The following is a 23,996-nucleotide window of genomic DNA, read 5'->3' as shown; positions in this document are numbered from 1 at the left end:
TGCAATATTTGGGAATTCCAAGAATGTTTTAATATTGGTGGCATAAAATTCCCAATATTTGCCACTCTTACAAAAGTGCTCTAGCAATTTTCCCCTCATATGTTATATATTAAGCTACTTAAAGAGCTGGTGACGAGTGATTGAGAAAACGGTTGCCAGTATTCCTGTTTGCACTTTGTCCATCAGATCCTTGAACCGTATTTATTAAAAATTATTGTTTCTGAATTGGCAAATGACTTCAAAGCCTATAGAGCTGTTTTAGACATCAAGGAAAGCTTAGGTCTCCTTCTGTCAGTTTTTTGCTCAGTTTTTCTAACTTAGCTATTAACTACTAATTTTATTATTCAATCAACCAGCTTTCATTAATATCAGACAATTTGAATTTGTCCATAAACAAGAAATTATCTTTGTACATTTATTTGTATTGTCCTGGTATCTACCTTTGTTCAGTAGGCAATTAAAGAATATTTTCTCCTCATGTTCTTTTGTTGCCTTAATTACTTTAATTGTCAACAGCATGATTTAATTCTAATGAGAGGCCATTTGTTCCTTCTTTTTACCATATCCTCTAGTCTCTGTTTAATGCTTTTCAGTCTATTCTAGAAAGGTTGCCCCCTGTAACTTCCTCAAATGAGGTGGAAGCTATCCAAAATCCCTCTTGCCATAGAAAGTTTCTAGGCCAATGTTTCATGAGACCAGATATCTCTAAGTAATATTGCCTGCCAGGCTACTGGCTTCTTGCTGCATTCTTCTGCCTTTTGTCTTTCTTCACTCTAAAGACAGAAAGTCACCCCAATAGGAGATCACTTGCTTATTCTCCAGTACTCTTCTAAATTCCTTTGCATAATCTGCGATCTCTGAGGTGTTACAGAGGTATTTGATAAATGCAAATATGGATCCTTATTCTCTAAGATTACAAGTTAGTCCAATTCTAGTCACTTGGACTAAAGTGAGCAAAGAAGGCAACACGTTATCTGCCCCTCTGTGGCAGAGTATCGTTTCTGCTGTCAGGAATCCACAGTGAGGTTTGTTTGTTGTCTTTGGAGACACAGCTCCAGTGGGAACAGCAGTATTTGTACTGAACTCTGAAATAAAATGGAGAAATAGGCTTTTTATTAGCTTTTAGGACACATTTTTAATGTAGTATAATAATTCTGCCATGGCTTACGATAAAATTTGCTGGGTGGGTAATGATATAATTTGGAAGAACACAATTCTTACAGTAAAAAATTGTCAATCTATCAATCATGTCTTTAGTGTTCTGTTATCTTTAAACACCATTTTTCAATAGCAACTATCACTTCTCGGGTATGCCATCTTAGATTGTGTATATGCTAGTGTTTTGATTTCTAACAGTAGCACAGTTCTGCAGTGCATCCCCCATCTCTTCCACTTACTGTGTGTCCGTTCAGTTTGCAGAGTGGGTTTCATCTGTGTTCAAACTCGGCTTCAGAAGAAATTAATCCAGAAGCTCTACCCTAAGTATTCCTTAAGCACTTTCCAACCTCTAATAAGGATGTAAGGTCTAAACCAGTGATTGGTCCCCTGAACAGCTTCAGGCTACATTGTTTAGTTGGAACCCTAGATCAGGGGCCAGACACGATCTAATCCTGAATGGTATAGAATCTGTAGATGAAGAAGCCTCAGCACAAAGCACTTTGATCTGCTGAGCTGTTGCTTTTGCTCCAAATTGCTTTCTAATGTAGGCTTAACCTTAGAAACGGGGGAGAAGGTTTTAGCTTCTGTCACCATGCATTCATATTCAGCCCTTCAGTGGTATTTTACCTTGAGTATATCATTTACTGAATAATTAAAAATATTGACAAAATACTTGTGCATGCCTTTGCTGCTGGGGAGCTTCATTTAAACAGTCCTTGTATCCTGGACAACACAGAAATAGCAGCAATTTCAGAATATACTAATGAAGACTAGAACCCTGGGAAATGGTTATATCATGACAGGCTTCTCTGGGCAGAGTAAATATGTGATTTGAAGCAAGAATATTTGCTGTGGAGGTCAACTGGATTTAAAACTAATATTGTCTTTCATTTTTATCAGAAAAGTCTTCAGTCAGGGAAAATATGTAAGTGGTTTTATTTTTTGTCCACTTGAACTGGCTCGAAGATTGTCCTGTTTTTGTCTGTTTTGATCTGTATGATACTAGTTTTCCTATTTTATAGCTTCATGAATACCATGTATGCTACTACTCCTCAGCCCCAAGGACAAGCTGAAAAGATGTTAAATGATAAAGTATCTGACCTTGGTACATTTTCTATACATGAACAGAAGAGTTAAGATAGTGACACAGGGTTTAGAGGAAGAAGGAATCTAATACTTCCCTAACGTAGCAGAATGGCTGTGCAAAGAGGGCTTTTAAGCAATCAAGGCCACGCAAGCTAATTTGCGCCTGATAGTGTAAATTATGTGCAGATTCTTTCAGATTGTTTGAATTAACTCTAGGGATATTTTTAGAGCAACTTTGTTTGGTTTAATGAAAACCATTATTAAATCATTAGTCAATGAAAATAGTTATTTAATTTTGTGTGTATGTAAATTATCATATTCATATACCATCGTTATTATCCTTTAAATAATATGCCTGTTCAGGATTATATCTGTTTGGTTAAAATGGTTGAGTTCCTCTTAGTAACTTCTCTGCTTTGCTTGCAGGTTGTATATAAAAATAACGATGTCAGGTTGGAGTTATCTCGACTTGCCAAGCAAGGAGATCCTAAAATGAAGATTCATGGGGTTGTAGCATTTAAATGTGAGAATGTTGCAACCTTAGATCCAATCACATTTGAAACACCAGAATCTTTCATCTCTTTGCCAAAGTGGAATGCCAAGAAAACAGGCTCAATATCATTTGACTTTCGTACAACTGAGCCAAATGGCCTGATTCTTTTCAGTCATGGAAAACCAAGGCACCAAAAAGATGCCAAACACCCACAGATGGTGAAGGTTGACTTTTTTGCCATTGAGATGCTTGATGGCCACCTCTACCTGCTGTTAGACATGGGATCAGGTACTATAAAAATAAAAGCCTTGCAGAAGAAGGTGAATGATGGTGAATGGTACCATGTGGATTTTCAACGAGATGGACGGTCAGGTAAGCTTCTTTTTTTAATATTCAGTATGGTTTTTCATGTTGTATCTGAGAGAATACTGGGTAGATATTATGTTGCCACCATTAGAGTTGTGCATCATCTGAAAAATAAGGAAAATATAAGAAGTCATTACTGTCAGGTAGCAGAATACAATGATTTGCAGAGTAAAATATCTTATGTTAACATTTATTGGGTAATCAGGTACTTAATCTTGCAAGTAAGTGTGCTGTGTACTTCAAAAACAGAGTAATCTCCCTCTGTGCTTGCTTACACCAAATAGCTGAAGTGGCATGTTTCAAGAATAAAAATAAAGCAAAAAATAATTACTGAAAGTAATCTCCAACACAGGGAATAGTTCACCCACAGAAACAGCACAGACCTTCCAATCAGGTCAGCAGATCTCGGCATAATTAAATGATATGCTAATGAATGGCTAACAACACGTCAGCAGAAATAGAAATAAGTGACTTGCCGTATTCTGTCAGTATGATTCATATTCTATAGTAGTTTACTCAACAAATGATCTCACTGAAAAGGGTAAAAATAAAGAATTCATAAACTCTTCCTAATGCTACTGAAATCTGTTATAGCATAAAAGGCATTTAACTAATGAAACTGTCCTTGTGTTTCAGCTGCATCTGATCTTGAGTATGTATCTTGAATTCAGCAAATAATCAATATCCATTAATTGAAGGACAAATCTGTTCTATGGTATCTTTCCTGTAGTTCATGCCAGGTTTTGGGGAGTCAGGGGGGAATGTACTGAGTCTGTAATTCAGTCCATCAAAGAATTTTCCAGTTAATATCTGTATCCAATCTGAAGTTTATGTACGTACACTCTGAAATTGAGTGTTGAAAAATGTAAACTCCTTTTGCATTTTGTGGGGTTTTCCCCACTTTCTTCCTTCTGGTGACTCCTTTTCTGTGACTTGCATTTATAATTTCTTTCTGAAACTTCACCCAAAAAAAGTTATTGTTTTATGTCTCACTTTCTTACTACCTACGAATCAGATTTCAGATCAAGCAAATATTAGGTGCACGTTTAAATTGAAGATTTCGGTCAAATCCATCATGAAAGTCAGACCAAATTGAATTGATCAGTCCATCCTAGGATTATGAAAAATAGTGATTTGATTCCTGGGCTGTATGGCTTCAAATTCTAATTGTAGAGAGTTTGATTTTCTGATTATAATATGTCAGTTGCATATTTACATTTCTTGAGGTTAAAAAAACCCCAAACAACAACACACACAACTTCTCAAAATCCTCAATTGTGATTGAATATCCAGCGGTTATATTATTTATACTACAATCTTCATTTCAGGCTTCCTTCTTAAGTGCTGTTTCAGTGATTCATATGAGGCAGTAAATCCTGTAATAATCATGCCTGTGGGACTCCACTGAAAGCAAAGTTTATTCTTACATCCAAAGTCAACACAACTATAGAGAAAAGAAATAAATGCATAGCAATTGTTTACATTTGAAAATGTTCTGCCCTTTCATTGCTTCACAAAAACTGTAGCTCACAAGTGCTATTAAGAGAGTTTAGGGCATACTTTATTTAATTCTTTAAAACTGATGATGGACATCAGCAAGACTATAGACTAATTTTAGGAAGCAATACACACCTGGTGATCAGGACTGCGTATTATTTTTAAATAGAATTATAAACAGTCAAATATATATGTAAAAGAAAAATTAATCCAGCTGATGAATCTCCTGTGATCAAGACGGGTGAACTTTATTTACCCTGCCACTCTTGAAAACTGACTGTAGTACCTATTCACCCTAAAACATTGAACTATTACCAGGAATAGTTAATAAATATGTAGGCATATGGATCAACAAACTGAATTTTTAGCTGAAATCTGAACCAGACATCAAAGATTTTCTGTGATTTTAATACAATAATACTTTACAGTAACAATAATTTAAATACCAGTAACAGTGGCAATGCTGTTATTTTTCTTAATGAGAATATTGGCTGAGTAGTATCTTAGACCGTCAGATTTAACAAAGTAAAATGACTGCCTAACAATGAAAATAAACAATGAGCTGTACATTCCTGTTTTCTTCTGATTGCAACAGGAAGTACCGATGTGTTATGTTTAGATTATTTCTTCATGACTTATGCATGTTCATCGTCTTATGCTTTTTTCCATGAATAATAAAATCCACTTTACTATTCCAGGAAGCTTTTTCATTTATTTTCTCCAGCCAAAACCAAACATACTGGAAATCATATGAATATGATCACTTTTCACTTGCTTACCTTCAGAATTTTTGTATAAGTGAACAAATATGCCTCGTATAAAAAAAATTTGGCTTTTCTGAGACTTTCTTGTTGCTTCTGACAAAATACTTCCCAACCTATCAAGTATAAAGAAGGAGATTCTCCTGCTAATAAATAAGTAGCTCAAATAACCTGTGATTTTTTTTTTTAAGTGAAGTTTTGTGTCTTGCAACCTTTTACTCCTAGCCTTCAAATCCAATGCAGAGTGGTTCCTTCAGATAATAGAAAGCTGTGACATTTCTCAAGGAGCTTTGCAAATTTCCTTGACTTTCATATTAGCTGGATCAGCAAGTACTGGATTTATTTTTCATTCTTTGCTCTTTTCTGGACTCTTAGTCACAGGGAGCATCCACTCTAAACTACTGACTTTGCCATTGCCCATCTGGGACTGTGGTGTGGGAGATGTAAGGAATGAGAGCACGTTTTTAAATTGTACTTACCCAGGCCCTCTTCACTAGTAATTCTGCTGATCCCCTCAGATTTTGGGAGATATAAGGAAGAGGGAAGAGATGGTACCCTTTAATTTCCTTTTGCTGAAGGAACTTTTGACCTATTATTCTTATAGAAGTTTTTCAACTTAGAATCCCATCCTGCTGCCTGTAAGACCTACTCTGAGTGTGCTTCCTTACCTAAAAGGCAGATCTTTGGTGAGATGGAATTCCTGAGACCCTGTTTCCCAGTGTTAAGTAAAGAAATATTTCATACCTTCTCCATAGGTCCATCTTTCTTGCTAGGTAGGCAGCAGAGGAAAGGGAACACACGTTCTCCAGCAGTCTGTCTTTTTTTGCTAAGTATACAGCAGAGGACACCAACCTGGTACCAACTGCTGTGTCCTGTCATGTGAGCTGAATTCCCTTCCAGTATTCATGGTTATTCTGAATTCCTGCACAGTAGCTTCATAGCTGCTTCACATGTGCCCTGTCTTGGTCATGGGCTGTAGGCTGTGGTCACAGTCCTCATCACAGCTATAATATTATGCTTTAGTACATAAGATGTAAAATGTATTTAGAATACCTTACTCTGATTTTTCACCATTTCTTAATAAGCAAATGTGTTTCACATGCACAAAAAGCAACTAAATAGGCCACATAAGGTAAGCACAGAGGTCAGAATAGCTGTAGTTACAATCTTCATACTTAACTGATCAGAATTGAGACAAGATTTAGAAATATGTCTTAGTTTCTTATGCATAGACTTATGCAAAAGTAAATTGCTGAGATAATGCATATGACTGGAGAGGTTCATTAACTCATACCTAAGGGAAATGTTTGTCTGTTCTGCTCTTAACAGTACTGCCAACTCTGCAGTAAAAGAATTGGGGGGGAAAAAAAAAAAAACAAACCCCAAACTAAAAAAACCCAACAACCATGAAGCAGCTGTAAGGGTCTTTGCTCACAGTGTTTCTTGTAACACAGTAGAGTTAGGTTTAATAACTGTTTTCTGAGACTTGAATATTGTTTAAAATTTTGTTAAACTGTTTACCATATTTAAGAATAACCTTGCAAGTGTTTTTGACTAAACCGCCATTCATCCTTTGGAAATCATCTTTACACAGTGAAATCAGAGAGCAAACTTATTCTCCTTGTCAACCTCCAATTGTGTATGGCAGTGTAAAACAGAATGTATTGGAATGTATTCATAGGCAGGTAGCATTTAAGGACTAAGAAGTCACTGAAATTTTGAACTAAAGTTAGAGTTTCAGCTTAAATACCAGAAATTATCTCTAGAGTCTGTAATTAGAGCTTAACTATAATCAGTATCTCACTGTAAGTAGTGCTTTGTCGATATCTATTACATGCATTGTTGTTGCAGGTTCTTTTTTTACATGTACACTTCTATATACTCCTTCCATCTTTCCAACCTTTTAAGAACTGCCAGATTTACATGTTCTTATTTCAACAAACATTAATAGTTTACATATTTGGCATAACAGGTTTATCTTGCATTTTAAGGAAAATTCTTCCAATGATCCTGGTAGTGTTTTTCATTTATTCATGAGGTCATAGAAAAATTGAGATGGGGCGACACTGAGAGGTCCTCTGTTTTACCCCTCCAATGAAAGTAGTGATAGTGCACTTGCATCGGTCTTGACAGATGTTTGTTGAGTTACCTCCAGAAGTGGACACTGTGCAACCTCCCCATGTAATCATTCATAAACTGAATATTTCTGTATGCAAAAGAAGCCATTTTGTCTGCAATTTCCTTGTTCACAGCAGGCACAAAATACACCACAATTTTTCCCTGTGTCACAGCTCTATACTTTTTATGATTTGAATGCTGTTACATCAGTCTCCAGTTTTTCTCATAGACTAAGAAGCCCCAGCTGCTACTTCTCCTTATATGTCAGTTCTGTAGCTATCGACCATTTTTATTGCCATCTTCTGCAGTCTCCTCAGCTGATCTGCATCTTTCTTAGAGTTCAAGGTAAACCTTACCAATGCTCAGTAAAGTGGTAAGATACGTTTCTCTATACGTCCCAATATATTTCCCATTTTGCTCATATGTATGTTTTGTTGACTTATATTGTTGACTCTTCCTTTTGAAGAGCTGCCCACTAATCAGTTATCTTTTAAGTCAATAATTGTTGCCAAAAATCATAATTTCATTAGTTTTTCTTGGGCTATTCCTCCAATACATAAAGATGTTTCTGAAAGTTTAAATTGCATTTTGCTTTCAGGTGAAATGCTGTAGAATCAGAGCACCCATAGGTCATTATAGGACCCTTAAATTTATGTCCAGTTTCTGGAGATAAGAAATGTTACCTGTTTTTAGAGTCTGAAGTTAGATCATGAATTCCCGGATGAAATAAATAACCCCACACCTTACTGTCTTTCAGTCTTCCCCTTTTTCTTCTTTCAGGCCAGACAAACCAAATGCTGTCAGCTTTTTCCCATTTCTTTCTTTTTTCTGGTAGAAATACAGACTATTTCCTACTTTGAGTATTAAAAAACTTTGCAAGGAAGCTGCTTCTTTCCTGACAGACATTATTGCCTCAGCGTTGCTCTTTTCAAAGAAATAGTGTAACTACAGATCTGGTTATGGGTACTGTTATGCTAGGTACTGTGCAAAGATATAACTGAAAGGATGGTTCTTACTACAGAGATGTTACAATTTAAGGTTATCTTTTTTATGTTGAGAGGCCAACGGTCTTCTGAATCTGCTGCTTCCTCATCATATTCTGTTGTCTTTAGGTTATTTTGTAAAACAAGATATGTCCCATTCTTTTCCCTCTTATCCAACTTGACAATTCTGGTGTGAGAAAGGTTGATGTTACATTATCTTTACAGGGAAAATTATTAACCTTTTCCTGTGCTGGCCACATAAGACATTTGTATGCTCCATTAGCTTCCCTTCTTCCTGCTTTTCTGGAAAGTGATGTCTCTTCACATGAATAAATAGAAACATCCAAATGGATTGGAGCACACTGGTGATTTGACAGAACAGTTCATTTTAATCTGCTTATAATTATCAGAGAAAGTAGGATTGAAATCCAACAAAGGGGGTGTGCATTACTATCCCCGGATTCTGTGGTAGCATCTGCTATTGTCATGAGGTCCAACCTGAGATGGTTTCAGTAAAACTTGAAAACTTTCCCTCAAGAAAGATGACAGGCTTAAAACAAACAAACAAACAAAAACAACAAAAACCCCCAGTTAGATGAAACAGCACACTCTACCTCTGTGCCACAGGTCTGGATGAACTGTGAATCCAAAGGTGTTTATAGACCCATTATTTATTTTCTGTAGGCCCATGTTGTATGAACTTGAGTTTTGCATTTTATTTTACGATATTTCAAAAAACCCCATATTTTTTTATGTATTTTGGGAGTCTTCTTTCATTCCCCCTTATTTTTCTTGGATTTTTTTCAGCTGCGTTTACTAAGCAATTAGTGAGTAAAGTTTGCGTTACCTATCAGAGATACATAAAAGGTAATTTGGATACCAACAGCAGTGATAGTTGGTATGGCTGCCTGGACATGCTGTTAGAAGTTCAGCTGGAAACTAGGATAACTTGGTAACTGATAGCATGAAGATCTTGGTGCCCAGGCATGGGTTTCCTGCTATTAGCTAGACGAAAGCCTATTTGTATTATAGCCATAGTCATTAGATACTATGATTACACTAAGATTTCAGAGGACGTCTCCCAAGGAGTATTTTATGTGGTGTCATTTATTGAGGAGGCAAAAGGAAAGGTTCATTTCTTTAAGAAGCTGTTGATATCTATTCAAAATAATACTTAAGCTCTCTCCAGGGTAATCCTTTATGACATCCAGAAGAAAATTTTCCTGCTTCAATCTATCACCTAACTATAATTCACAGTCACCAGAGTGTAGTGGTGATCTACAGTTCCCTTTATCATTCACCTTTCTCAGCCTTCTGTGCTTGCAAAACTTAATTTTGAACCACCATGTTAATGTTGCAGCTATACTGGCTGAGATTTACCTGTATTTCCCTGTGCATTGAAAGCCATCAAGATGATGGCTAGTTAATTTTTTTTTAAATAGAAATGGAGCACTAGATGTCTTCTAGCATCATGGATAGCTTGAAAACACAAGTGTCTTTGTCCAGCAGAAAACAGCACTGTGCAAATGCATGAGCTTGAAGTTGGAGGCTGCAGCTGAGTTAACTTGTGTCCGTGCAAGTGCTGCCTGAACATAGGTTTAAAGCATTTGTTCCTAAATTAGCCTGTACAGCAACAGGTGGGAGCAAGCAACAATAGCAGTAAGAAATACTGTGAGCACAAGTATGATTTATATTTACAGAATCTTTAAGTTTTTTTAAAGGAGAAATGATCTATTGCCTGTAAGCAGTCCTCCTTGATACCTAGGATGCTCTCAGAAAAGTTAGCGATCTTGGTTTAATAGGTCATTCACAGGTGTCCTTGTTTGAGGCAGCTGATTAGTAAAATCAAACCTCAAAATGTTTATGCTTGTATGCCTAAGGTCAAATCTATAGCAAGTGTTCCATACAAGTGCTAAGTTTGCTTCAAGAATCTGAGCAGCAATACAAATATTTAGAGTTAGCAAAATATAATAGTCTTATCAGTTTTAAACAGGTGGAGGTTTGGAAGAAAAAGAATCTTGGTTCAACATTCCTATCTCTTACAGTTAAGACTGGAAGTTCACTTCACATCTATGTGATTATTTAACTGACACAGAAAACATTTCTGATAATACATAAAAAGAGAAAACTGACCACAACCTTAAACATTCTTTAAATATGCTCATAAAGATGCACAAAGGCTATGCAAACCTTTGTTTTATCTTTTTAGATCTCTTCTGATAGTAGGGAGACTGTTTGTAGTAGTAGTAGTAGTAGTATCCAGCCCTTCTAAAATCCATACGTCTCAAGTCTCACATGGGAGTTAGATCTCCTGAGACCTCTAACCCAAAGAGCTTTTACTAAAGGTCCAAACTGTTTAGATATTAATTCTGTCCACGTTGTTGAAGTTAGCCTATTGAACCAACAAAAGAGCAAACAAAATATGTAGCTCCCACAGGACTCCTCTTCATTGCTAAAAGAGAAGCCTAAATTTTAGGATGTATCCAAGTAAGAGAGTGATCTTTTTCTGACCTGTCTCTGTTTGCTTAAAACTCACATTTTAGTATTTATGCTATAAAAATTCTGAATTTATTATTCTTATGCACCACTCCCACCAGAGCGAAAGTATTTTTGATAATCAGTGTAATCTTCTGGAATCTGTGTCATGCTGACAGTGGAAATAGTGAATCATGTTAGTTTTATGTATATATGTATGATAAATATGTTGTGGTAAATGTGATTCTTCAGTGTCTTGTCACCATTAATACACTTCGAATAGTGTGTCCAGTGGATAACAGTGTTGCATAATGTGGCTTATCCATTATAATAATCTGGTGACCCATATAATGTTTTGATTTATATTTTGCTTGCTTTTGCACCCATATAGAATGGTAATAGGTCACTTCTGTGAAGATCTACATGAAGATACTTTTTTTTTCAAGTTATTTTATTTAGTAAATAAAATTAAATTTGGTTGATATAAGTATGTTCTGTGACTCCATGTACTAAATTTGGCTTTCTGCCTATTCAAATTGTAAAAATTGGATACCTCATTACTTTTAAAAAGTACAACAAATAGGATCTTTACAGTTGATTACAGTTTCTGTGTTCAGACACTTTGTAGAAACAGAAGTTTATTTTAGGCTTAATTTTGTTTGTTTACTTTTTAAACTTAAATAGAAGAGATACTTCTGATTTCCTGAGGTTCTATATACGTCCTCTCTCCCTCTCTTTGTAACATGCACACATTTCGAGGTAAGTGTCAGAGGCATTGATTTTTCCCTCTAGGAGCACATCACTATCTTCTTAATGATTGCCTGTCTGGAAGCTGATGAGAATATTTTCCTTCTGCACTTAAAGAAAAAAAAAGTTATCCAAAGCCCACTAAAAGTGGTGAGAGTCTTTTAAAATACTGTGTCTTTGGATCCAAACCAAAGACACAGATTTGCCTCCCAGGTTGCAACCTATCAATGCAACCTCAGCCTTAATGCTTTGAAGCACATATGAGGTAGTGAAGAGATTTTTTTTCTTGCACAAGTAGGATATTTCTGAAAATAACTCTGAAATGCATCCCCCCTACCCCTACAAGATTGGTCAGGTGATTTTGACTTTTTTTTATATTTTTACCATGCAGTATTGTGCATAAATGTTTTTATATTGTGTACTTCCTGACAATACTTGTAACTAAAATAATGAAGTGTATCTATTATTGTATAGCTGTACAAATAGAATACCTGTGTTTCATTTATAGATATTTGCCAGGAGCTAATGTGGCATGTGGATTAATGAGTAAAACAGCAGTACCAAAATCTTTTAAATGTCTTGAAAATCATGCATTTTGTTGTCTTTTCTTCTCAGGGACCATATCTGTGAACACATTACGTACACCATATACTGCACCAGGGGAAAGTGAAATCCTTGACTTGGATGATGACTTGTATCTTGGAGGCTTACCAGAAAATAAAGCAGGCCTCGTCTTCCCAACAGAGGTGTGGACAGCGCTTCTCAATTATGGATACGTCGGCTGCATTAGAGATTTATTTATTGATGGTCAAAGCAAAGATATTCGACAGATGGCTGAAATTCAAAGTACAGCTGGAGTAAAACCCTCATGCTCAAGAGAAACTGCAAAACCTTGCCTTAGCAACCCCTGTAAAAACAATGGTGTATGCAGGGATGGGTGGAACAGATATGTTTGTGATTGCTCTGGTACAGGGTACCTTGGCAGATCGTGCGGAAGAGGTAGGTTCCATGAGATGGCTGCATTTCTACTTTATAGAATCCTGCACAATGATTAAAAATGGTAAAAATATCATTAACTCTTCTGAGCAGAAAAAGCGTCTTTGATTTCACTTGATGTGAGATGGAGCCCTGCTCTAGACTGAAAGAAGTAACTCTAGAGGAAAGATCTTAGGGGAGTTTGTAAGATGCCTGAAGAAGTATTAGTTCACTATAACGGAGAGTCAGTACTGCTAAATGTCTCTTAGAAAATGTCTTCTTTTGTGTATCATCATACTTTGCTGAGTTCTGAAAAGCTTTGTGAAAGTAATTTCAATTATTATTGCGTTACTAAACAGTCACATTCCAATTCCAAATTGAAGTCTTGTTCTCTGCTTATTTATGTCAATACCACTGTGTAATTAAATTTACTTTTGAATTCCACAGTATCACTTAAATCCATGGCCAGAACTTCAGCCATGAGTCAAAGCAAAAGAATCAGTGTAGGAATCTATATTTCTTACTTAACTTTTTTTAAAGAGCGTAGTACCCAAGGAAACAGTTTCTACTTATCTTAAATCACTGAGTGTCCCTCTTGCCTAGAAAACGTAAGTGTAAAGTAGACAAACGCAATTTATGTAGTTGAAAAGGTGGATAGTGGCAAGGAAGACAGCTGTTGAGGTTAGTTTATAGGAAGAAAACTCTGTAATTTATTTAAAATTATGAAGTACGCTAATAAAAGACTTTAACATAAGTAGGAAAACAATAAAAAAGCTTACTTAATATTTTAGGTGTTTATTTTTATTCTCATTGGAATAGGAAATGTTTCAATGACAGAAGTTGTATTTTTTCATGTCTCAATTGATTTCTCTTCAAGCCAAAATCTAAACCTAAAGTTTATTGACTGGGAACCTAAGTTCTTTCCATCTAGTTCGATTAATTTTTCTAGTTAGTAAGATGAAACAAAAATGTATTCTTTAAAAAAAAACAACGGATGAATGTTTAAGGTTTATGTAAATAGACATGTGCATTTATGTAGAATTAATACCATCATATTATTAGCATTTGCAAGTAGATCCTCAGTTTCTTCTGTTTTTTTCTGTCTTATTTTTCGAATATCTATGCCTTTGGCTCCTGGTCAGTTATTATGAGATCTCCAGATTGTTCTGTTACTGGTGGAGTGAAGCTGGCAGAGGGCATAATCGAGCTGTCTGATGCATTACAAAAGCCTTCAGTTAAACATGTCTGGTGTACCACCCTGTGGCAAAATTCTGCTATTACATATGGCAGAAGTAAAAATAGGATTTGCATCTTTTCAACTTGAGAGCTAGGAAACATGTGCATTAGAGACAAAAACACATGCAGATCTGCAAAGAACTTAAAAGCAGGCTTCATCATAGCAATTTCTCATAAATATATTTGAAAGGTGGTAATATTTTATATAGAAACCTTTGTCTTTTATTTCCCATACATTATTTTCAACCATCTTCCAATACAGAGCTTGATTTTCCCAGTGCATTCCCCTAGTGGGAATGGTGGTACTATGGTGGTGGTGTTGGCTTCTCTACAATGATATTTGGTTCTTGTCCAACAGAAATATGTGCAGCAATTCAGACAGTGTGGGATCATTTCATGCTCTTGGGTTTCCCTCTCCAGAGGAAACTACACTGAAAGGAGATCTCCTTCCACTAATATTCATATCCCAAATGGCCATGCATTAATAAGATTATAGCTTTTGGGATTCTGAAAGCGACACGTTGGCATCCTACCACACAAAGTTGTTATAACTACTACCCATGTGCAGTAACTGATAAACCTTTGTATTTGGTCACATGAGCAACATAATTATAATTGTTCAAACTGATTTAAATAAAATAGGAGCATGTTCATTTTAGCAAACAATACAGTTTCACAAAGAAAAGAAAGCATTAGAATAAAATATTGGAGATTAAACAACTGGAATATTTAACTTAATGTTAAGTGATTAAGGTATCTTCAGTAAACAAAAGCATGTAGCTACTTTTTAGTACTGTCATTTATTTTTCATGCTATTTCCCCTAAAATAGGAGTACTAACATCTATATGTGGATGTATGGTGTACAATGCAGTATTTGAAATAATTTTGGTCAGCTTATCAGTGCACAAAAAACATGGAACACAACTCAGTTCTATTTTAATTTCAGTATACTTAAAATTAATATTTTTTTTTATATCCATGTGCTTTTTATCCTGTTGCAAGTTATTCTTGATTTTCAGTAAGGTTAAACATCAGTATAATCTGTAGATTAGCTTTAGTAGATTATGGAAACTACAGCAGATGGACGGACAGATGTCACAGCAATATAATTTGGCTTCCTATCTTACTTTGATTGCGGATCACAATATGTGACTGTCTCTCGGCAAAGCCTTTTGCAGGTGTATACTTTTGACTGGATGGCTAGGAACAATGCACAAGAGTAAATTCATCAAATAGTGATAAGAAAAAGTAGGCATGCAAAGAAAGGTTTATCAAAGTGACATTTCTGAGGAGAAAATATATTTAAATTAAAGTGTGTGTGTGTAGATGTCCACGTTGTGCACGCACACACACCTATATATACATTAAATAAAGAAATATAGCTTTCATTCCTTGCAATATCTCTGGATGTTTAAAATTAAAAAAAAAAAGAAAAATACAGGTGATATGATAGATGGTATGAAGAATCATGTGTTCAAAATATTATAGTAATTCTATCTCTGACTTAAATAATTGGTCCTGTGTGTGAAAGTTCTAGCACCTTTATAGTGTGGCTTAGGACCTCAGTCCTGAAATAATAGCAGTGTAGAAACTGGGAGGAATAATTTCAACTTCTATTCACATATTATCTAGAAACTAATTGCATATCAAGAATTGTTTCCATCAGATTGATGGAAAGGTTCCTCGTGATTCACCAAGGCTGCAGCTTTGGGCCCAGATGGACTGAAGTAGCTGCCATAGAAAACACGCAAACAGTGCTTAGCTGAGTGTATGCCTGTGAATAGAACAAAAACTAAAAGTTTGAATTTGAATCAGTAGCCATCGGTATACTTGAATACTCACACAATTTAGAGGAGTAAAATCATATATATCAGTGAGTGTTTTCAGGGCAGGATATTGTTCACATACTTCCTGGCATGGCTCTGGGCTGTATCATCTGTCACTTTCTGGGCAAAGTTTGCGTGTGATTTTGGAGACAGCAGACACAGAGGGTGATTTCATGCTTTAAAAATGGCTCTGTGGGCTGCTACACAGTCCTCATATTATTGCAGACACTTTGAAACTGAAAAAGCAGGAAAAAATAATAATTCTGTGTTTAGGACTTTAGAGGCACCACAAGGGGTCCAGAGGAAACAAGATCCTGTTTTATTTGTTCAAATACATGCAGTAAGCATCCGTGCTTACCACGCACTATGTTGTTAAAAACAGCACAAACTGCAAAACTTATGAGGAAGAACACTGAAATTCAAATGCCTACTCCATACTTCTTTCACTTAAATTTAAATAAGCTGTGAATTGAAGAATATAATTTATTCAGAAAATTCTGTTTCTCCCCATAAATATCTGGCTGAGCATTTCTGAGGGTAAAAACAGGTGTAGGAAAGTTTCCAGAAGAGTAGGTGCCTCAGTCTATTCAGCAATTTAGGTAATCTGAGCCCAAGTGAAAATTAAGGTCCTGAATCTCCTCTCATATCAGTACTAGTCTGTGCATCCTTGGTGATAGGCAGAGAGCTGATTGAGGTAGTGTATATATATAGGAAGGAAGAGTATCCAGCCCTGGAGATTTTAATCGAATTGAAGAAAAAAATTGAGAGAGGAACTGAACCCTTCAGTGGTGGGGGGTTTTTGTGGTGGTTTTTTGTTGTTGTTGTTCGTTTGAATGTGTGTGTTGGTTGGTTTTTAAGCAGAGAAGCAGCAAGGGGTTTTAAATGTCAAGTTTATAAAAATATCAAAGAAAGAATGTATAAAATAATTGTTATCAATTTCTGAATTATATCTTACTGTTTATTTCTTGTTAATAACTCTACAGCAGACACTTATTTGCTGCCACAAAAAAATTGTCAGTAATGTTTTATGGGGTTTTCTGCTATTTTTCTTTTCAATGCTATGCTTCTAACACTGAAGTGGTAGTAAAATTATTATTCCCTGCTGTGGAGACTCTGATTCTTTTAATGAATAGCACATTCTGAGCTAAATTTATGGTCTATTAGCATTTAATCTAATAATTAAGAGAAAGCTGAACAAGAGAAAAAAGACATTTTGCCAACACTTATGTTAGAACAGTTAGCAGTGTAGATCTCAAAGAAAGATGAGACACATACCCCTTTGCAATTAGTTGGTCCAAGGCAAAAAAAGTAAAAGTTAGGGGCAAAAATTAATATACTTTTAGTCAAAATGTTCCTTCAAGGTTTGCATAACTGGTGTAACCCCCACTGCCTCTCCTCATTAAGATCACCATCTTGCTGCCCAGGCCTTGCAAATTAACAATCCATTCTGGACAACTGAAATAACTGCAGGATGGAAACAATTCCATTAAACAACTGAAACAATCTCTAGTTCTAAGAAAGTCAAAACAAATCAAGATCTTCTTATTTAATCTTGAAAACTGTTTTTTTCCTACTGTCTGAAAAACAAAGTTCTCTGTTAATGTATGCCACCAAGCATAATGATAGGGGAATAAGGCATTGCCGCAAAGAATTACGAGACACCAGTAAGAAAAGAGGGAACTCTTGTGCTGTCAAAGGTCTCATACATGTTCTACTACATGCCTTCTGTGCAGCCAAGACCAACAGAACATGAAAATTTGCAGAGCTGAGAGCAATGCTGAGTCAAGTGGAAGAGATGCTGAGTTGATAGATGATTCACATGGCAAAACCCCGCTTGCCATCCTTAGAGAGGTGCACAATATTGGCAAAGTATCATTCAGCCTTCTTAATGTAGCAGTCATTTAATAATGGTTTAACAACAAAGGTTCTCCTAACAACACTTGTACCAGCAGACTCATTTCAAGTGAGTAAACTGAACATAGTAGTATTTTTTATTTTAGGAATCTTCAGTTTATGGCTCTCAGGGCAATGCTAAATCTTCTTTGATCAAATCATCCCTGCTTCCTGCCAGTTTTGTGGGGTTTTTGTCTGTGATACCTTTGTATTTAGAAAGCCTGTGACTTGGAGCTCCCCATACTGAAAGGAGCTAGTTGACATGAGGGGGTTTTCTCATCACCCCAGAGCTTTTAAGTCATTTGATCTTCCGTTCGGTCTCCTTAGTCTATTCTTGGAACATCTGTTTCCAAAATAACTGGCACAGTATGGTTTAGGAAGATTGAGTATCTAATCACATCAGGTCTGTTCACCATGTTGTTAAATACTCACAGGTCATCTCTGATTAAATTAAGGCAGCTCCTTCTCTCCTTTTTCTGTAATTTTCTAAAAGACCGAGTAATTATAGGAAAGCCAGCAAACAGTACCAGTGCTGATTCTGACAACTTTCTTTTACGTTATCATAAGATAATTTGTTAGCAACAGACCTCTAATGTTGTTGAATGCTGTTCATCCTGTAACATCTGATTTTGCTCAGTTTATTAAAACCCTGAATAGTATTAATGTGTCTTTTTAAGTAGATAATATAAAAAACCTTTTGTTTTCTCTTACATTAGCATGTAACTTAACTTTTATGCCAGACTCCTTTAATTGCCTAAATCGTGTTTACCTTGATAAAGATCTTGGGAGCTTTTCATGCACAGACTAGACAACTAGATATAGGAATTAATTGTAAGCCCCTGCTCGTCCCCCCACCGCCCCCCCAAAAAACCCCCAAACCAAACAATCAGAAAAACAAATAACTTCCCACCGAAAACTCTTTGACTTGAATTCTCTTATCAGGCTGGTGAGGGTTAAGTATTTAATCTGCTTCACAGAAAAAATTTAGGTTTAGAGTATGCAGAAAACACTATTACCTGCATGGTTAGAAATCATCAAACCTGTAAATGTATTCTTCTAACCAGTTACGTATAATGATTTTCATGCCAGTATTAGTAATCCCTTTTTTGCAATATCAAACTGTTTTCTTCAAATTTGTATTGGGGAAGTCTGGAATTATTAATAAACGTACCATCTATCATTTTTGCCTCCAATATGCTCACAGAGTTAGTGGAACATTTTGTCCTTCCATGGACCGTGTAGGCTGGAAGTCTTGAAGAGCTTATCTATCTTTAACAGTATACAAGATACGCAATGGAAAAGATTTTGACAAACTGTCATAAGTATTAATGTTTTAAAAAATATTCTAACACTGTTTTAGTTACGATACTGATTACACATAGTATCAGTAGTATCAGTCCTTGAAAATATTATTGTATGTGGGACCACAGTACACCTTCACTGCGGCAAATTGAAGCATAGAGAAGCTTCCTTAGGTGTTCTCTGCTGTCTTCTCTTTCTGCTTGTTGCTCATTTGGCCTGTTATTGGGCAAGTAACTGATATTTTTTTCAGTGAGCTGAGGTGCCATCAGGATTGCATCTTTTTCTAAGAAAGATTCTGTAGCGTCCTGTTTAGAACTCATCATCTAACACTTCAACATTTTCTAAGATTGAGAGTTTTTGGGTGGGTTAAAGAATGTAGGAGACACATGGAAGAAGTTAGAAGGTCTCTAGTGAATTAGTGGTAGGTAAACAATCAGATGTGCATAAAATAGGGCACATTCAGATAGTATATTTTGCCATTCAGGTAGCGGTTTTTGTTATGTAGTATGGTTAGTTTTTTATGTTACTGCAGAGCCTGCTGAAATTCCTGGTAGTCTGCCCACTGACTGTTGGCTTGGGGTAAAGGATGTTGCTCACTCACTGCTTCTTCCACCACGATGTGCCACTGTCCATGAGCCTAAGAGCCGTTTCCAAAGGCTGTGGTGGTTAACTGGCCGCAATGCTTGATCATCCTGCAAAAAAGGACTTCCTAATATGTTTCAGAAACAGATGTGTCCTTTGCTTTCTAGGAACTGCTGTGCCTCCCTGTTAGCAGAAATGCAGTCTTTCTGCTACCTTTCTTGTTACCAGCCTGAAGGCTGGGAAAAGACTTGTGGCTGGTTGCTCTGGGGTCTAACAGACTGTGACCGCTCTGTGCCAGAGCTGCTCGCCGGGAGGGTTTCCTGTAATGTCTGAAAATGACAGTTATTTGCTTGTCTCAGGGGTTTTAAGATCTTACCCTCAATATGCCAAGTCCAGTCTTGATCCTCTTGTTGAGGCTGTCGTAATGTTTGCACGCGCATTTTTGATTCTATCATACTGCAGTCATTGTGGTCATGAAGCAATCTGCACTCCGTCCAAACCATGCTGGGGATATTTACCTGTTTCAGGTGGCTTTTTGCTAACTGGATGACAATTGTAACTGTGGTAGTAGCAATTCTGATAGGTTTATACATGAAATATCCTAAGGTAATTATCTAGGTGGATGATAGTCAGACATGACCTTGTAATAGGCTGTAAGGTTTACCTGAATAGCGTTTACTGGCTCTGACCTATTTTGAGTAGTACAGGCCTAGTCTTGCAAGCATTTCTTTACATGTGATTTTATCCATCTGCTTGAAGATGCATACATGAATGGCTGGTTCATTAAAAGAGCAATTTAGTTTCTTTAAAAAGCACCAAAATATGCTGCTTTAAAAAAACCAACCAAAACGTAACAAAAAAACCAAACCCAACTTTGCTTATGTTTCCCAGTAATAATTGTGATATGTAATATGTAATTTTTCTGTGCCATACTGAGTGAATATACATTTACCATCTTCTCTGTGAGCAATTTCACTAAATACAATATAAATTCTTTAATAACTGATTTTCTCCTTTATGTTTTCAGAGGCAACAATTTTAAGCTATGATGGAAGTATGTTTATGAAAATACAGCTCCCTGTTGTGATGCATACAGAGGCCGAAGATGTTTCTTTACGGTTCAGGTCTCAGCGAGCTTATGGCATTTTAATGGCAACTACTTCTAGGGAATCTGCAGATACCCTTCGTTTAGAGTTGGATGCAGGACGAGTTAAACTAACGGTCAACCTAGGTAACAAACTCTTTCTCCAAGAAATTAACATTTTCTTTACATTTTTCTTTTTGCTTGCAAACATTTATGAAACAGCCTGTTTTAACATTAAAAGTAAACTGAAATGATATATAAGCACATGTCAATGCAACATTTGCGTATGTACATACACACACAAATACATGCCCATTATTATACTTTATTTTGTTTTCTTTTGCATTTTTGTATTCTTTATATAGTCTTAACATAATCCATCACAATATTTTTGTACTATTGTGTATTCTAAAAAGAGAAGACTAGTTCATCAGTGGTAGTTTTGGGCTAAATTTTTATTCTTCGTTGTGGAAGATTGGTCTCCCTCCACAACTTCTTCACAGTAGCAATTCCACAATTTAAATGCGCAAGCAGAAACAACATGTATGTAGGTCAGTTCAGTTTTACTTCCACCAATTAATGTACAACATGCAAATGTATCAAAGAATTTCTAGTTTCAACACTGAAAATGTTGCAATTAGATATTCCCACTGATGGATTTCTTGGTCTCCTTTTTTTAGGTGTCAAATCTATAGTAAATCCATCTCCTCTTTTTTAAACAATTCTGTAGTGGTATCTTTGTAGTATCGAACGATAACACAACCCTTCAATGCCCAAAGACTGCGGCCCTCAGCAAACAGCCGTGTGAACACAGGAGGCACAAGCCCTTTTACAGAAAAAAAAAAAAAAAAAAAAAAAAAATCGGTTTCCTGGTTTGAAATATGATGGACAAAATGTTAGGTTATGGTTTTCTCTAGTTAAGAAAAAAAAGTAAATAAATAAAAGCGCTTCTGCCGTGCTTATGAATAAGTCCAAGTCAGGACCTGAAAGAGAACAGAAATACGCTCAGGAAAAAGCACATTCAGTGCAGTCTTTCCCATTCAGTGGAATGCTATTTTTGAAGGCAATTGAGTATTTTATTGTTTTAACCGCAGATAAAATGATTTCCAGAAAGCGTGGGGGGTAAAAAAAGAAAAGAATCACCTAACCCTCCACTTCATAAAAGTGTTGCTGACTGAAATACTGTCCTGGTGTTTAGATTTCGAAGGGAGAAGGAGAAGCGGAGGGTTTCCTTGTTTACTCTTCTCTTACAGTCCCCTCTAGTGTCGAGCCGGGGCTCCTGCAGGCTGCGGGGCGGCGCGGAGCCTCCCTCCCGCGGGAGCGCTTTCTGTAAAAGGGGATGTGCGGGTGCTGGTCCTTGGCTGTTTGCAACCACTTTTCTGATGCGGTTGACGACACATGACAAACTCAGCTATATGGAAACAAAATCTAGGTTTGATGGTATATATGTTCCTCAAAGGTATAAACCAGGAGTAGCTGTACAAACCAAGTAGCATGGCATAGATTTTTTTACAGTAATAAATGCAGGTAGCCCAGCAGAGCATCCTGCTACAGATCAGGACATTCTCTTTATATACAAAACACCGCCCTCTGTCAGTTTTTGCCTGCTTCTGTAGTTCAATAAAGCAAATAAATCCATGCCCTAGCAATATTGTTTCTTCCTCCAGCACCCCTCCTTTTTTTTCTTTTTTTTTTTTTTTCCCCTTCAAGACAGGCAAGGAAATAATCTGAAAACAGACAGGATTCTCTAATTATCAGTGTTTATAAGTATGTGATTATTTTCTGTATATTATTGTAGCTTTAAATGTAGTCACTGTTCATTTCTTAAGTCTATACATTAAGAAAATGTAAACCCACAAAACCCCATTTATAGGCCTGGGAAATGAGCTTTATATTCTACTACTTAGTTTTTGAAGATCAGCCTTTGAGGTATACTATACATAAGTTGTCCAAGATGTCTGATTGTGGCCTGGCTTGCTCTATGACCCATTGTGACGGAGCACTTTCTAATTGCATTGAGAGAAATTACCTGTTCTTTCACAGATGGGGAGAAAGTTGCAGCCTGCCTCAGTTAAGCATCTTTGACATTTAATCCTGATTTTTCACTTAGATTTGTCACCATGTAGCTTTGTTTGAAATTGGCCATTTTTACCCTATTTGTCGTTTCTATTTATAAAGATTTATCGCAGTATATCTGGGTTATAACAGTATGTAAAGACTGATGATATGGAGTGGCCATATTTGCATGTGTCTGTCCCCGGAAGGGTGGACTGTGATTTTATTGGATGTCTGCAGCTATTACCTTGAAGGATAAATTTTCATTTTTCATCTATTCTTCCCCATCTAGACTGTATCAGGATTAACTGTAATTCCAGTAAGTGCCTATTCAAACTTTTTAAAATGTTATTCCACCATTATAAAATATGCAAACTAGATGAAAAAGATTACGGACAGCTTGCAAGTGCTTGATAATTTATTAATCAAATGTGATGATTAATTATAGTTGTGTAAAAAGTCATCATATACTCTAGTGTGTATTTTTGTCCTTCCCATAGGATATAACTTTTAACTAGAATATTAAAAGAGGAAGTATTCTACAGGTTGTAAACATACATAGAGGAAATAGTACCTGTAGTACTGTATTATTCTAGACAGGCTATTTCATTGACAGTAGCCACAGAATTTTTGAACCAGCATTTCTGATAAGCTGTCACATATTTTCCTCTGGGTCCTCCTTCTAGTTTTCTTGACATTTTACCTCCAACTTGCGGTGAGACTGTTGGAACATAATTGTCCATAGTACAAGAATTTCTATTTTATAATCCTCCTAGACAATTAACGGTATTTACTGGCTGCTTATAACACAATTGGTTTTGCTAAATCTTTGTTTTATGGAAATGTAATACGTTACAATAAGGACATTATTAAGTCTGAGAATAACCATATTTCTATGATGATTTTTTACACTCTAATCATGTAAGAAACCTTAAATTGAACAATTTTTCTCTGTGATATGCATGTTTATGAAACAGAGGGAAACATTTGCCAGATGAATGGACTAAATTTTAACTTCTCTGATATTATTTGGATTAAGAGGCTATATTCTGAAAGGAGAAAAAGGACTGTGATTTTATTTTGAGTCTATGGAATTCCTGAATGGTGTCAACAAAATTATTGATAGTAAGTATGGTAGATTTGAGTTTTGGGTTCTTTTTTCTTTCCCTTCCTAACAGGTTTTGCAGGCCAGAAAACTGGCTTTATGCAATAGAAACAAAGCTAAACAACAAACTGCGTAGGTAGAATTTGTAGTTGTTAATAGTTTTCCAAAAGACATCAACATAACATCCCATAATAGTTTTATAGTCCACAAAGAAAAATAGGGAACTGCAGTTATTTATAATGTGTCATCTGCA

At 36.1% G+C, this 23,996-nt stretch overlaps 1 protein-coding gene across 18 annotated transcripts in view; it reads left to right on the top strand.

Annotated features, from left to right (window-relative positions):
- NRXN1 (neurexin 1) overlaps positions 1-23,996 on the top strand; it is a 728,334-nt gene that overhangs the window by 297,154 nt on the left and 407,184 nt on the right. For 11 of the 18 annotated variants that reach the window (XM_072858465.1, XM_072858462.1, XM_072858464.1 and 8 more), the window contains 4 exons: positions 2,671-3,109; positions 12,300-12,683; positions 20,527-20,730; positions 22,931-22,957. In XM_072858465.1, the coding sequence (XP_072714566.1) occupies positions 2,671-3,109; positions 12,300-12,683; positions 20,527-20,730; positions 22,931-22,957 (1,054 nt within the window). The remainder of the gene's footprint in view (positions 1-2,670; positions 3,110-12,299; positions 12,684-20,526; positions 20,731-22,930; positions 22,958-23,996) is intronic. The other 7 variants (XM_072858477.1, XM_072858476.1, XM_072858472.1 and 4 more) reach the window with 1 other exon arrangement.

Source organism: Ciconia boyciana, chromosome 3 (genome assembly GCF_034638445.1).
Source record: "Ciconia boyciana chromosome 3, ASM3463844v1, whole genome shotgun sequence".
Lineage (NCBI taxonomy): Eukaryota > Metazoa > Chordata > Aves > Ciconiiformes > Ciconiidae > Ciconia > Ciconia boyciana.
Note: the sequence above shows the minus strand (reverse complement) of the source record. Positions and strands in the feature narration are given on the sequence as shown.